The sequence below is a fragment of the Triticum dicoccoides genome, chromosome 5A, assembly GCF_002162155.2.
Source record: "Triticum dicoccoides isolate Atlit2015 ecotype Zavitan chromosome 5A, WEW_v2.0, whole genome shotgun sequence".
NCBI classification, from domain to species: domain Eukaryota; kingdom Viridiplantae; phylum Streptophyta; class Magnoliopsida; order Poales; family Poaceae; genus Triticum; species Triticum dicoccoides.
The window spans coordinates 77294299-77309115 of record NC_041388.1 but is presented as its reverse complement, the minus strand read 5'-3'; the positions used below and the strand labels follow the sequence as shown (position 1 = coordinate 77309115).

General features: G+C 43.8%; 1 protein-coding gene across 1 annotated transcript; it reads left to right on the top strand.

Annotated features, from left to right (window-relative positions):
- The first annotated feature begins 8431 nt into the window (after positions 1-8431).
- On the top strand, positions 8432-13274 carry LOC119299438 (zinc finger CCCH domain-containing protein 62-like). Its single transcript, XM_037576671.1, has 10 exons — positions 8432-8748; positions 8949-9022; positions 9307-9421; positions 9548-9606; positions 9875-9926; positions 9996-10107; positions 10183-10281; positions 10366-10493; positions 11531-11635; positions 11776-13274. Exons 1-10 carry the CDS (start codon positions 8480-8482, stop codon positions 13022-13024), a joined length of 2262 nt encoding a protein of 753 aa, XP_037432568.1. The 5' UTR covers positions 8432-8479; the 3' UTR covers positions 13025-13274.
- Positions 13275-14817: the final 1543 nt, after the last annotated feature.

Genomic DNA, 14817 nt, shown 5'->3' with positions numbered 1-14817 from the left:
ACCCTTTAGATACTTTAGAGATTCATGGTCAGAATGTATCACAAACTCTTTAGGCCACAAGTAATGCCGCCATGTTTCCAAAGATCAAACAAGTGCATACAATTATTTATCATAGACGGAATAATTAAGAGTTGGACCATTAAGCTTCTCACTAAAATAGGCGATGGGTTTACCTTCTTGCATTAGAACTCCACCAATGCCAACACCACTTGCATCACATTCAATTTCAAATGTCTTACCAAAATTGGGAAGTGAAAGCAATTGGGCTTATGTCAACCTCAACTTCAGTTCTGGTAAGGACTTGTCTTGGGCATCACCCCATTGGAATGGAGTGTCCTTCTTCATTAACTCATTCATTGGTGCAACAATGGTGCTGAAATCCTTGTTGAACTAGTGGTAGGAACCCGCAAGTCAGATGAAGCTACGTACTTGGCTCACATTTTGTGGAGGCATCCACTCATGAATAGCCTTGATCTTCTCTTCACCCATCTCCACACCTTTTGCTGAAATAACAAAGCCAAGAAACACAACCTTGTTTGTGCAAAATGTGCACTTTTCCATGTTAGCATACAACTTTTTCTCCCGTAGAATAGCAAGCACACATTTTATATGTCCAACATGATCCTCCAAAGTTTTGCTATAAATCAATATATCATCAAAGTAAACCACTACAAACTTGCCCATGAAGGATCTAAGCACATGATTCATCAATCTCATGAAAGTACCAGGTGCATTCGTTAATCCAAAAGGCATAGCCAAGCATTCATACAAGCCAAATTTTGTCTTGAATGCAATTTTCCATTCGTCGCCCTCTTTCATTCTTATCTGGTGGTATCCACTTCGCAAATCAATTTTGGAAAATATGGTGGAGCCACAAAGTTCATAAAGCATGTCATCAAGCCTAGGAATAGGGTGCCGATATCTCATGGTTATGTTGTTAATGGATCTACAATCAGTGCCCATGCGCATAGTACCGTCTTTCTTTGGAACTAAAAGAATGGGAACATCAGAAGGAGAAAGACTTTCCCTTACATACCCTTTGTTAAGAAGATCTTCTACTTGCCTCTGAATTTCCTTCGCCTCCTCTGGGTTTGCTCGGTACGGTGGTCGGTTTGGTAGTGGGGTGCCCGGAACCAAGTCGATTTGTTGTTCAATGCCCCACTTCCGTGGCAAACCAGGTGGCACCTCCTTGGCAAACACATCCTCATACTCCTGCAAAAGATCAAAAGCAACACTAGGAAGAGTTGAGGGTAAGTCATTAGCAGCCAATAAAGTTTCCTTGTACATGAGTACAAAGAATGGAGTATTAGGTTCTTTAAATTCCCGCATATCCCTTTTCCTAGCCATCATAACTAATCCCTATTTTCCCGTGGCTTGGTCATATTTGTCTGTGGAGCTTTTGGCTGTGGAAACACTCGCTCACTGTGTTGTTGGCTCACTCGTTCTGTATGATCACTCTCTCCCTTTTTCTTTCCTTTCCTTTTCATCTCATCAAGATAGACTTCCTCGGATGTCATGGGTAGCCAAGTGAACTTTTCTCCTCTATGGACAAAACATAAGCGATTCGCATGTCTGCTAATTTGTACATCACGGTCATGCAACCACGGCCGTCCAAGAAGCAAGTGACAAGCATGCATCGGCACCACATCACACACAACAACATCCTGATATGTCCCTACTGAAATTGGTATTCGCACGCTGCTAATCACCTTAATTATGCCACAATCATTCAGCCATTGCATGCAGTATGGGTGTGGATGACGTTTTGTTTGCAACTGAAGCTTCTCAACCATCTCCGTGCTTGCAATATTATTGCAGCTGCCACTATCAACAATCACTTGACATATCTTTGAGTTGCTTTGGAAAAGATTATGCCGCTGCCCCTTGTCCTCCTCCACAACCTGGGCGTTAAGTGAATGACATACAACCAAAGCTTCACCATCAAGTTCCTCATGAGATAAAATAGTTCCTCCTACTCCCCAACCTTGCTGCTCTTTCACTTCATCATTGCACCTTCAGGGTCACTTTCAGACTCCCATTCACCTCGTTCATTGATGATCATAGTTCTTTTGCTTGGACATTCCGAAGAAATGTGACCTCTTCCTTTGCACTTGTGGCATTGAATGTCGTTGTTACATGAGAACTCTTTTATGGAGGTGGAGCGGAGGATACTCCTGCTGTAGCTGATGACCTCTTATCTTGATTGCGAATAGCAGGTGAGGAAGCCATCGAGGCATGTGGGTGCCTAGGTAGTGCACTCTCAAACTGAGAACCATATGTCCATTGTGTTCGCTACCATGAGTGTGTGGTGTTGCGGCCTTGGAAAGCACGAGTATGACCATTACACATATTCTTATTCTCAACTCATATAACTTGATGAACCACATCTTGTAGTGTATCATAAGGAAACATCTCCAAAAAATCTGATATTTCATCATTTAGCCCATGTAAAAATCTCGCCATCTTCGCCTCATCACTTTCATGGGTTCTTGTTCGAATTAGCAGCACCTCCATCTCTTTATAGCACTCTCCAACAGTGTCGTAACCTTGAGTGAGCTCCTGCAATCGCTTGTATAGTTGCCTCTCATAGTATGATGGAACAAAATGGCGCCTCATGACTTGCTTCATCAAAGTCCAACCGCGGATATAATTATTGCCCGATATCAATCAATCGTCTTGCAACTAATTCCACCATGTAAGAGCATAACCAGAGAACTCCATAACAGCAAGATCAACCCTCTTGGCTTCAGAAAGCCCATGGATGTGAAAGATTTGATCACACTTCTCCTCCCACTCAATATATGCATCCGGATCCTCTTTTCCCGTGAATGATGGCACATGTAGCTTCACTCTCGCTTGGTTGTCGCAGTCATCTTGATCACGACGGTCATAATGATGACCATTGCGACCAAAAAACAGCACCACAGCGAGGCGGGGAGTAGGGTCCATAGCCCCCCATGCCTTTCATCTTCGCCACCATGCTCGGAGAGATCTTCAAGGGAGATGTCATCACCATCATGTGCAGCTCATCGCCCGTGCTCAACAACAAACCCGCGGGGGTCATGGCCTCACCCCCAAGCTTCTCTTCCATGCAGCCCACCCTCACGGGTGGCAGCAAAGTTGTCACACCTCCATTCAGCACCAACAACACGGACATTGTGGGCAGCAGCTCCTACAGCTCTTCCACGACCATCGTGGCGGTCCTCGTTTATGTGATGTCGCTGATTGACGGCGGACAGCGAGGCAGCGGGGCTGTGTTGATGTTGATCCCCATTGCCCGCGATAGGAAGATGACCTCCGAACATCCTTCGCATAGCTGCAACTATACTCTCCTCAATCAAATCACCAAGTGTCGCATGAGTTTTTGGGAGATCATCTTTCACATGTTGATGTCCATGTACACTCGAGTTGGATCCTGTCATGTTAACTCTTGGAAACAAGTGGACAAAAGAAAAAAATTATGCGGAAAACACTCAGCTCACCTTCTTGCTTACCCAAATTCTAATGGTTCCTTGGCGGTTGTGTGGTGGTAGAAAATCAGTAGTGGACGGGCGAATAAAAGTAAGGAAGCTGATGTTTCTAGGTGGGGTAAAATGAGGAGGGCTAGTGGTGAGATCCAATCGATGCAAACCAAATGAACAAGAAAAAATTGTAGATCCTTGCACCACGTTTGAGTTGCAACACTTGCCACTACAACTTCTGAAATTTCTCACCAAACTGAATATGATTGCACACTTTCTCACACTTTCTCTTCTCTTTTTTTTGCTCTTTTTTGTTGCTTTTTTTCCATTCTTTTCTCTCTATCTCTTTTTTTTGCTTTCTCTTTTTTCAGCACAAAAGATCCAACATCAAGACTTGAAGAAAACAACAACAACAACCTTGGATAGAACTTGGTGCAAACACAAAGATGAAAGCAAACAACTAGATCTCAGCAACAAAGGCTTGGATTTTTTGTGTGGATTTTTGGCTTTGGACTCTAGAACGGGGAAACCCAAACTAAAAAGGACAAATCTAGCTACAACGATATAGATCCTACCATGTAAATCTTGCTCTGAATACCAGATGATGTGACACCGTCATCGGAGAAGAGGGTGTTCGAGGGGAGGTCCGATCTTCACGGTGTAGGATCAGTAAATGGATGGGGATAACTAGTTGCAAACAACCAAAAATGGAAAATAAGAGATTATAACCCGACGAGGAGGATGCTCACCGAAGCCTGCAATCCGAACATTAGCCGATCCACAACCCACAATACTACCCCCACACAACCACTCTCAAGTCGTGGAGCACATGATAGGTGCAATCCGCAAGGGAAACCACAAACTCTAACCCACACAACATGATGTAGTTGTGGAGCACGAATTAGGAGCAATTTCTCAAGTAATCACAAGAATAAGGATAACAAGAGCTCTCCAATCTCAGGAGGAGCCTATGTCTTTGGTCTTTGATAGAAGTGGCAAAAGCCCCCAACGAAGGGAAGAGCTAGCCTATTTATAATCTGGACAACCGCCCTGGATAGGAGTGAAAACAAACTATCTTTGGAACCAGCTTAGGTGTTAAAGTGAACCAACTTTGGTTTGACTAATTGGCTTCAAGACTTAAAGAGGTAGCTTATGGAAATCTCTCGTCGGAGGTGGTTGGCAGTTCCCAACCAAACATTGTTCATTGGGGTCGAACAATGTTTCCTTCAGCAGCAAACTCGGGTTTAGGGAACCTTCGCAAGTTGGGATATCCAAACTCGTGAAAAACATTGTTTTGTCAGAATCGGAACATTGTTTCTTCAATAGACAACTCGTTTCTTCATGAACTCCTAACTTTGTTTCTCCACCATAAAACATTGTTTTGCACGGACTAATATGTGTTTGGCCTTCTTCGATATTGCACCTGAGTTCAACCAACAACAAAGGAGGTGAATGCACAACCATGTCTTCAAGGTCAAATGATAAACTTAAGTTAGCGTTCACCTGATCATGTATTTGCATTGCCCGACTTCTTGTGATTGGACCATTGATGGTTGGGATGTCCTCATCACCTTTTGTTCTTGGCCCAAAGGCTTGCTGAGGTATGCTATTGGATGGCCTTCTTACTGGAGAACAACCCACACCCAGATCACAAGCAGCTGTTTTGATGGCAAAAGTTTTTGTGAAATCTGATAGTGCCAAAACTGTTGGGGAACATAGTAATAATTCAAAATTTTCCTACGTGTCACCAAGATCAATCTAGAAGATGCTAGCAATGAGAGAGAGGGAGTGCATCTTCATACCCTTGAAGATCGCTAAGCGGAAGCGTTACAAGAACGCGGTTGATGGAGTCGTACTCCCTGCGATTCAAATCACGGAAGATCCAATCAAGCGACGAACGGACGACGCCTCCATGTTCAACACATGTACAGCCCGGGGATGTCTCCTCCTTCTTTATCCAGCAAGGGGAGAGGAGAAGATGAGGGAGAACTCCAACAACACAACGGCGTGGTGGTGGTGGAGCTCGTGGTTCTCTAGCAGAGCTTCGCTAAGCACTACAAAGGAGGAGGAGGTGTTGGAGGAGGGAGGGGCTACGCCAGGGAAGGGGGTGCGGCTGCCCTGTCTTTCCCTCGCTATATATAGGGGGAAGGGGGGACCCTAAGGTTCCCTAGGGAAGGGGCGGCGGCCATAGGGGAAACCCTAGATGGGTTTGGGTGCCCCCACCCCTAGGAAACTTGCCCCCCAAGCCGGGAGGGGCGGCTGCCCTATGGGAGGTGCCCCCACCTCTCCAGGTTACGTGAGAGGGGGTGGGAGGGGCGCACAACCCCTTAGTGGGCTGGTGTGCTCCCTCCCCTTGCCCATAAGGCCCCCCAACACTTGCCGGGGCCTCCGAAACACCTTTCGGTCACGCTGGTCGTCACCTGATACTCCCAGAACAATTTCGGACTCCAATACCCTTCCTCCAATATATTGATCTTTACCTCCGGACCATTCCGGAGTTCCTCATTATGTCCGGGATCTCATCCGGGACTCCGAACAACCTTCGATAACCACATACTATTCCCATTACAACTCTAGCGTCACCAAACCTTAAGTGTGTAGACCCTACGGGTTCGGGAACCATGCAGACATGACCGGGACACCTCTCCGGCCAATAACCAATAGCAGGATCTGGATACCCATATTGGCTCCCACATGTCCAAGATGATCTCATCAGATGAACCACGATGTCAGGGATTCAATCAATCCTGTATACAATTCCCTTTGTCCATCAGTATGTTACTTGCCCGAGATTCGATCATCGGTATCCTCATACCTCGTTCAATCTCGTTACTGGCAAGTCTCTTTACTCGTTCCGTAATGGATGATCCCATGGCTAACTCCTTAGTCACATTGAGCTCATTATGATGATGCATTACCAAGTGGGCCCAGAGATACCTCTCCATCATACGGAGTGACAAATCCCAGTCTCGATTCTTGCCAACCCAACAGACACTTTCGGAGATACCCGTAGTGCACCTTTATAGCCACCTAGTTAAGTTGTGACGTTTGATACACCCAAAGCATTCCTACGGTATCCGGGAGTTGCACAATCTCATGGTCTAAGGAAATGATACTTGACATTAGAAAAGCTCTAGCGAACGAACTACACGATCTTGTGCTATACTTAGGATTGGGTCTTGTTCATCACATCATTCTCCTAATGATGTGATCCCATTATCAACGACATCCAATGTCCATGGTCAAGAAACCATAACCATCTATTGATCAACAAGCTAGTCTACTAGAGGCTTACTAGGGACATGTTGTGGTCTATGTATTCACACATGTATTATAGTTTCCGGTTAATACAATTATAGCATGAACAATAGACAATTATCATGAACGAGGAAATATAATAATAACCATTTTATTATTGCCTCTAGGGCATATTTCCAACAAAAATTGGAGTTGTAACCAGGGCATTCTTTAATGCTTGAAATGTAGTTCCAGTTGTGGATGTCCAACCAAATTGGTCATGCTTCTTCAGTAATGTGGTAGGCTTAGCAATCATTCAAAAATGGTGCACACAATGTATGTAGTAGCCAACAATTCCCAAAAAGGACCTCACTTCTTTGGTTGATGTGGGAATTGACCATGGTACCACTTCATGTACTTTACTATAATCAGTTGAAATCCTCCAGATGAAATGGTATGGCCCAAATACGCAAGTTCCTAGTGTCCAAAAGAGCATTTAGACCTCTTTATATACCACTAATCTGTTATGAACAGAGCAAACACTTGTCTTAGGTATTGCAGATGCTGAGCAAAAGATTTGTTGTATACGAGGATGTCCGGAGAACCAGGTGCAATGTGGAGTTCATGGCTTCCGGGAAGGTGGTTGGGGCTCCTGCGAGTCCAAAGGATATAACCTTGTATTCACATTGGCCAAAATGTGTTTGGAAAGCCGTCTTGTGCTCTTCGCCTTCTTCGAGTCAGATTTGGTGATATCGAGCTCTTAAATCAAGCTTAGAGAACCACCTAGCCCCTGATAGTTCAGACAATACTAAAAGGGTTGGACGCGCTTTACTGCGCCATTTGTGCTGCTGGTTTATAATTCTTTATTCCATCTATTTCGAAATATAAGGCGTATTAGTTATTTGAAAAGCCAAACCCTTTAAATTTGACTAAATATATAGGGAAGTATATCAATATCCATAATATCGAATTGGTATCAAAAGATTGATCATGAAATGAATTTTCATATTTTATTTGTTTAGTGGTGTGGATGTCGATGTTTTTGGCTCTGCACTTGGTCTAAGTTAAAGAAATTGGTCTTTTCAAAAAACAAATACACCTTATAATTTGGAGCTGAGAAAGTATTTGGTTTGGCGGGTGGGGGAGATGATGGAGTGTGTTTTTCTTTTTGTTTATAGTGCGGTGTTTTGGTGGACTGTTCACGGTGTGATTCTGTGTTTTCTACTAATCAACCAATACATATGTGGAAAAATTTTCTACGTCTGTGTCTGCATGTACTATATTGATGCTACAATATCATATGTTGACGTGTCTTGTTTTTTAGGTAATGAGAGGATGCACAGAATTGATATATTTTTATAGGTCAGTTGCACCTGATTGATTTGAAATATCATTGACAAGTCAAAATCATGAGCCAAGTTCAAAATTGAATATGACTTCAACTGACGTGGCGTCCCTCCACTGCTTTAGGATTCGTGCTGACCATCTGAAGTCGTTTGCTAGGAATCGCCAAAATCTGACGATCGCTAGATAGCATTTTCTTCATCTTTTTCGCGAGCTGTCTACGTTATGTAACGCGTTTTGAAAAAAAAATCCTGAAAATGCTGTGTTTATAGGAAGAAGAAAAAGTGCCGTGTAACAAAGCTCTTAAAACCCCATAGCCCACACGAAGAAGGGCCAACACATTTTCCAGCCAAAACACCATAAAAGCCAACGAATACTCAAACCCGGAAACTCCTCCCTTCTCGCTCCATCCCCAACGGTCGACCCAATAACCCGCCATGGCCGCCGCCGCCGCCCGCACCGGCCTCCCACCGGCGGATCACGATCCGCTCGAGGGGGCAGAATCGGAGTCGGAGGAGGAGGTGGAGAGCGGCGAGGAGCGAGGCGGTGATGGGTCGGAGGCTGAGACCCTCGCCGACCTCTACGGCCCCGACGCGGGGTCCGACGAGGACCCCTCCTTCGACCCCGCCGCCGACAAGCGGGCGGTGGGGGAGGCCGCGCTGTGGTCCGGGATGGCCCGGCTGTCCATCTCCGCGCGCAAGGGCAGGTTCGCGCCTGGTTTCCCTTCTCCTCTCGATTTGGCTCGGTTTCTATGATCCCCACAACGTACACGGAAATATATTCTCACGATCTTCGCGATTTGTTCTGCGTTTGTTGGCCTGGGTCTTCGAGTTCTTTTTTTTTTTTTGCGTCGAAATTTTGCTTCTTGGTGGAGATCAGGATTCCTTGTGAATTTTGAAATTTCAGGAAAGGACCCGTGGCGCTAGAGATGGGAAATGAGGATATTGATCTTTTGGCGATGGTGGACAAGCTGATGCACGGTGAGCTCCCTAGTCTTATTTTCTGCCACATTATGTGCCCTTGCAACTTGCGGGTACAAACTGGAAACGGAACGGTCTTATAAGTTTGACGTGAGCAATGTGTACCGACTTGTCAGAAAGGGAATCGGGAGAAGATATTTGAGTTGTAACATTCTGTAGGAAAACTAGGATACACATCATATTGACTTATTGAGGCAATACCAAGATAAACGTAACTGTTAATTTCTGATGTCCTTACGAACATAACTGTTAGTTTGATGATATGTGTACTTTGTGAAATGTAGATGGCCAGTTGGAGAAATTGAAGGTTTATGAATGCAAAGCATACCTGAGGATTCACAAGTTGAGATTGGGAGGCAAGAAAGAAGAGCTTCTAAATCGTATCAGGGATCACATTGAGTATGAACTACATCCCTTATGTTATCTCTTAAATAATTTTGTTATAAGTGAGCTATTGTCTTTGCTTAGTTATTTCCTATGTCCATTGATGTACTTAAAAATTTCTTGTGATTCGCAAACATTCAGGGTCAAATTATTTGGAGATGTGAAGTATCCAGTGTCAAGCTTTGTTCTGAACTGTAAAGGTGAGAAAAAAAGGCTATTTCTAATTTAGCACAGAACATGGCTCATGTATGAGAATTAATTTTAACAAATCCCTAGACTTATAATAAGACTAGTCTTGTCACTTGGAAGATGAGCTTCTTAGCTCTAGAGTTAATTTCAACAAACCCATTTTCATGTACTATTTCGAAATTAAACACAATAATGCTCACAGTATCAGAACTTCTCTTCCCTGGCTATGCCATTTAAGTGCTACTTTTGTCAATCTTATGTAGCAATTTTTTATTGTAGGTGATGCATGCAAAGGTGATGTGGTGATGTTTGAGCAAAATATTTACAGAAGGTAATACACATCAAGCAGATATTTTGTATTTGCTCTAGTGATGGGCGTGATGTTTGAGTATCTCTGTAGGAAAAAGGGAGATCCTCGTGGAATCAAGGGTCGTCTATGCGGTCAGAGGACAAATGCTGGTAGGATAATCAAAGAAAGCTATGGCACTGCAAAGCAACAGCATACATTCACTGTGAGTTCTGGCGTTGAGCTATAATATTGTAAGGAAATCATCTTCATATACTGTTTTTAACCATCAGAAATGTAGGTTGAGATTTTCTGGAGTAAAGGGTACAAACCATGGCCTCCCCTTCATCCTCTCCTCATAAAGGGAAGAAATCTTTACAAGGACAAGACCATGAGACAGGTTTGCTCTCTAGTAAGGTTCATTTTCAGTGGGAAAGAGGACCTTACAATTAAACTGGTACTGATAGAGTTTCTACCTTCATAGCCATGGCCTGATGAAAAGGAAAGAAGCAGAGTCCTAGAAGAAAAACATGCAAGAGGGTTCCAGGCACGTAAGTCAAGGGAGGTCAGGATTCATGAGAAAGAGATTGACAAGATGAGGAGATTTAATAGGTACGCCTCTAATACTATGACATCAATATGGTATTGATAATCATAATGTAACTTCCTGGTCTCTGGGAAAAATAATGTAATTTTTTGTGTGATTTGTTTGCATTTTGGCTACTAGCAGTGTCTGAAATACCTGTAGTACCGTATCACCCACCTAATAAGGGCTAAAGTGGTAAAGTATTTTATTTTTAAAACTAGGGAAAAATGTACAGTTTTCAGATCATCTTATCCTAAGTTTGGAATTTGTAGCAAGCCCAAACCTGTTTATACTTTATAGGAAGTATTTGAACAGTGGAATCAGCTTATGATTTGAAAGAAGCAAGTAAACAAATGACACACTTTTGAGATTCTGCTCGAGAAGGTAGCTACGTCCGTGCTGACTGCATATGATTGATTTGGAAGTCAAACTTATTGAATATTTGGAGGTCTCAGCTATTGATTATGACTAAATAGTTAGATAAAGTTAACTCTAGAGTGTTTGAAAATAAGTAGTACTATATGAAAATGACAAAACATTACATAGAAAATTACCTACACAAATGTTTGAGTCCTTTATATGTTTGTAAGTTTCATGTAAAAAAATAATATTTTCACACCATGTGTAAAAGAGAAAAGTATGTATAATGATATTTTCCATGAAAATTTATAAGCATATAAAGTGCTCAGACATTTACATGTGTATGTCTACTTGGAACTTTTTGACATGGGAAAATAGATTTTCTTTACCCGGGTGCACCTTCAAATTACCCACTGCCTTGCAGGTTATAATTATTTAACCTAGTAGAACATGAACTGGACCTCTATAGTATAACTCTCTCATCAATAGGAATGCACACCAGCCTGAGTCTTTCTTTCATTAAAGATCTGCTTCGACCCCAAGCATGTTTGGTTTCCTCCTGCACTGTCTCAACTCCTGGACTTGGCTGCAGCAGTTGTGAGGAGCCATCATGACAGTTGTGTGTCTGGCCACAAATATCTTTTTTTTTCTGGCCACAAATATCATTGATGTTATGATTTTCAAATGTTGTTTTGGGGAACAGGCTTAAAGACAACAAGAGCAAAGGGAAAGAGAACATGAATCAAATATCATCTCAAACCGTTGTTCCACAACAGAAGGTTGTGTCCACGGATACTGTTGATCAAAGGTATTTCTGAATCTTATCATTCTATCCTATTACATGAAAGCTCGATCTTGATTACTTACTATTGGATGTTGGGAATTTTTGGCATATACATACAATTTTTTCTTTATTGTTCCTAATGTATGCTTTTAACAACTTATTAGATTTGACAAAGGGAGGACAGATTCCCTCCCACAAGGTGAACCTGGGAACGCAAGGCAGCAGCAGATATCTTCAAAACAAAATCCTGCAATTCATTTGTTCCATCAGCAGTTCCTCTATCAGGGTCCTTCGGTCCAACATGGCAAACCAGAGAAAACAAGGCAGCAGCAAATACTGTCAAGGCCCACCACTTCAGAGCAAATTTTCAAGCACCCAACGCAACACGATAATCATAGGCCTACTCCTGCACAGCAAATGTTCAAGAACCCACAGGAACACAATAATCACCGGCAGCAGCAAAATAAAGTGCTTCCGCAGGAGGGTACAACAAAAACTGTCAGCATACTTAGTCGGGCCCCTTGCCTTCATTATGGAGGATCAGGGAATGCAGTTCAACAGCAGAAAGTATCAAAGCCAACTCCTATGGAGCAGATCAGAAACCAGTCACAGCCCCTCAAACGTGAGCACCACAATTTAGTGCTTCCACAGGAGGATGCAAAGAAGGGAACCAACAGAGTACATTCCATTGATCACGGCAAGGCCCCTTGCCTTCAGTATGCGGGACCAGGGAACGCAATGCAGCAGCAATCATCAAGGCCAGCACTTCCACAGCAGATCAAAAATCCACCACAGCCCCCCAAACATCAACACACTGAAGTGCTTCGGCAGGAGGATGGAAATAGAACTTACAGAGTAGAGCCCGTTGATCGTCGGAATAACAATTACCATAACACAACGTATGACGAATCAGCATTCCAGCGTCGTGGGACTCAGGATGCAAAGACACACCAGCATGGCTCCAGCGGCCAGCCACATGCTCACGGTGATAGCCAATGGCATCAACCTCTCAGGCCTAGAATTCAGGATTTCTCTTCAAGAAACCAAGAAGGGGATTATCGCGATCATAGGCAAACGACTCGAGAGCAGTACAATCCTCAAGAGAGGCATCATCATAATCAGCATGGTCGCGGGCAAATGATTCAGGAGCAGTATCAGCCCCAAAAGATCCATCATCAGAATGAGCACGATAGCTGGAGAATGAACCAGAACCAGTATCATCCCCAGGAGAACCATCATCAGAATGGGCACGATAGCTGGAGAATGAACCACAACCAGTATCATCCCCAGGAGAACCATCATCAGAATTACCGGTACACCCAGCAGTTTCCAGCACCGAAGATGTGCCGCTACTACCAACAAGGGTTGCGGTGCCCCTATGAGGGAAACTGCAAGTTTTCCCATGGCAGCTGAAGGGTAGCAGTACTTTGTGCAGTCACTTGAGAATTGGAGGGTGTCAACTCCCATTTTGTCAGTCAACTTGTGTTGGCAAGCAAGGCTACACGTTTTTTGCTTCTTTCTTTTGGTTTGTCACACTCTTTTATCAGATGATCTGGAATGATGGATTATGGTTTATAAAAAGATTTTGGTTTATAATTATGGTTTATAAATAGATTTTGCGACAAGAACCTCCATGCAATATAGTCTTGGAGATTAGAAGATATATTTCGCTGAAATATACCTTGTCAGTTCTTTTAAGATTTTGTAGCAACTTATAAGTTTGTAGAATTACAAGCTGAAAAGAACTGGATTTTGATCCGTAGCGTCCCAACCAGCTCCTCCCGTTTCTTGTGTACTAGATGCTGGGGCGCGCCTCTTGGGCGGTCATGTACCTGTTCGTGTGCATTAATAATTTAGTCTGAACCCCTTATGTGTCTACATATCAAATAACACATCACTTTATCTTTCATTTTTCTTTTTTTAGGGGAAAGATTGCAATTAAATTAAAATATCATCACAGGCATTACACTCAGATAGCACCAGCAGCGCCAAATCCAGTGGTAGTTGGCCCATATAGACTGCCCCCTACCACCGATCTGGGTTTGCTAGCAGACTTGTTGCCATCTCTCCCTATCTTCCGAAAGACAATGTTCAATCTATCATGCAGAAGCTCCCTAGTCTCTATATAGTGCTCTCTCCAAGCTGCTAAAGGGGTCTCAGGTGACAAAATGTTTGAAATAACCGCAACACAATCAGATTCAATGATGATCTTTTCATTTCCCAAGTCAAGAGCAGCCTTCAGCCTGACACACGCACAAGCTTCAGCCTCTTCGATACTCGCACAGGCATGGAGTTTTACGCCCTTGGCTCTTACAAGTCTACCCATGTAATCTCTTATAATGTACCCAGCACTAGTTTCTCCCGAATTGGCTACAAACGCAGCATCAGTGTTAACTTTCAGCCACCCCACTAGAGGTTTAGTCCATCTAGGCTTTCCTGCATGACTTGGTCCAGATCTGTTCAACACTGACATATGGCACTTCAGGGGAGTAGTAGCATCAACTGGCTTCTTTCCCTTATCATCAGTAGCGAGGCACTCACACCAAAAAGTAACAATGTAGTTTTGCAGGAATCTAACCTCTCAGTGTCAAGCTACCTAGCAACAATCATATGTATATATGGTACATAGAACAACAAGATAAGCAAGTTCTGATGCCTAGATAGAACACAGATCACAACAGATTTTGTTCCATTCAATTAGTGTCAACGCCCCTGACAGGTGCGTCCCACCGGGCAGCGACACCACCCTGCCCAGCGCTGCCCCACGCGAGGACCGAGACAGGAAGCCCAACTGTAGAACCTGCGGCCCAGAGTGGTCCAAGTGAAGCCCACCACGCCAAGTACTAAAGGAGACTGCAATGCAAGGGATCGGCATCCAGTGGATCACGACAACGGCAGCTCGGCTCTTATCCCCTTTCTCTTCCTCGCTCGCGATGAGCCCTAGCTACTATTCTTGTAATCTCTTTGTAATCGCCACCAAATCCTACCTCTGTGAGGAACTGCTGCCGGTAATCAAGATTACCCACTACTATAGTCTATCATCTGGTATCAGAGACCAGTAATCCTTCCACCGCCGCTCCATTCTGGCGCAGCTAATCGAGACCAGAGGCCTCCGGCAAGCTCGTACACACCTGGTAGCCATGGATTCGGCGATCGAAGCCTTCCTCGACCGCCTTGACAACACCCTCAAGGCCCAGAACAAGGCA

Bases quoted from the DNA above. Each gene is read 5' to 3' on its own strand.
- LOC119299438 (XM_037576671.1), top strand. From the start codon at position 8,480: ATGGCCGCCGCCGCCGCCCGCACCGGCCTCCCACCGGCGGATCACGAT. The intron at 9,422-9,547 runs GTATGAACTACA...GCAAACATTCAG, and splicing joins CGTATCAGGGATCACATTGA to GGTCAAATTATTTGGAGATG. The intron at 10,108-10,182 runs GTGAGTTCTGGC...TCAGAAATGTAG, and splicing joins AGCAACAGCATACATTCACT to GTTGAGATTTTCTGGAGTAA.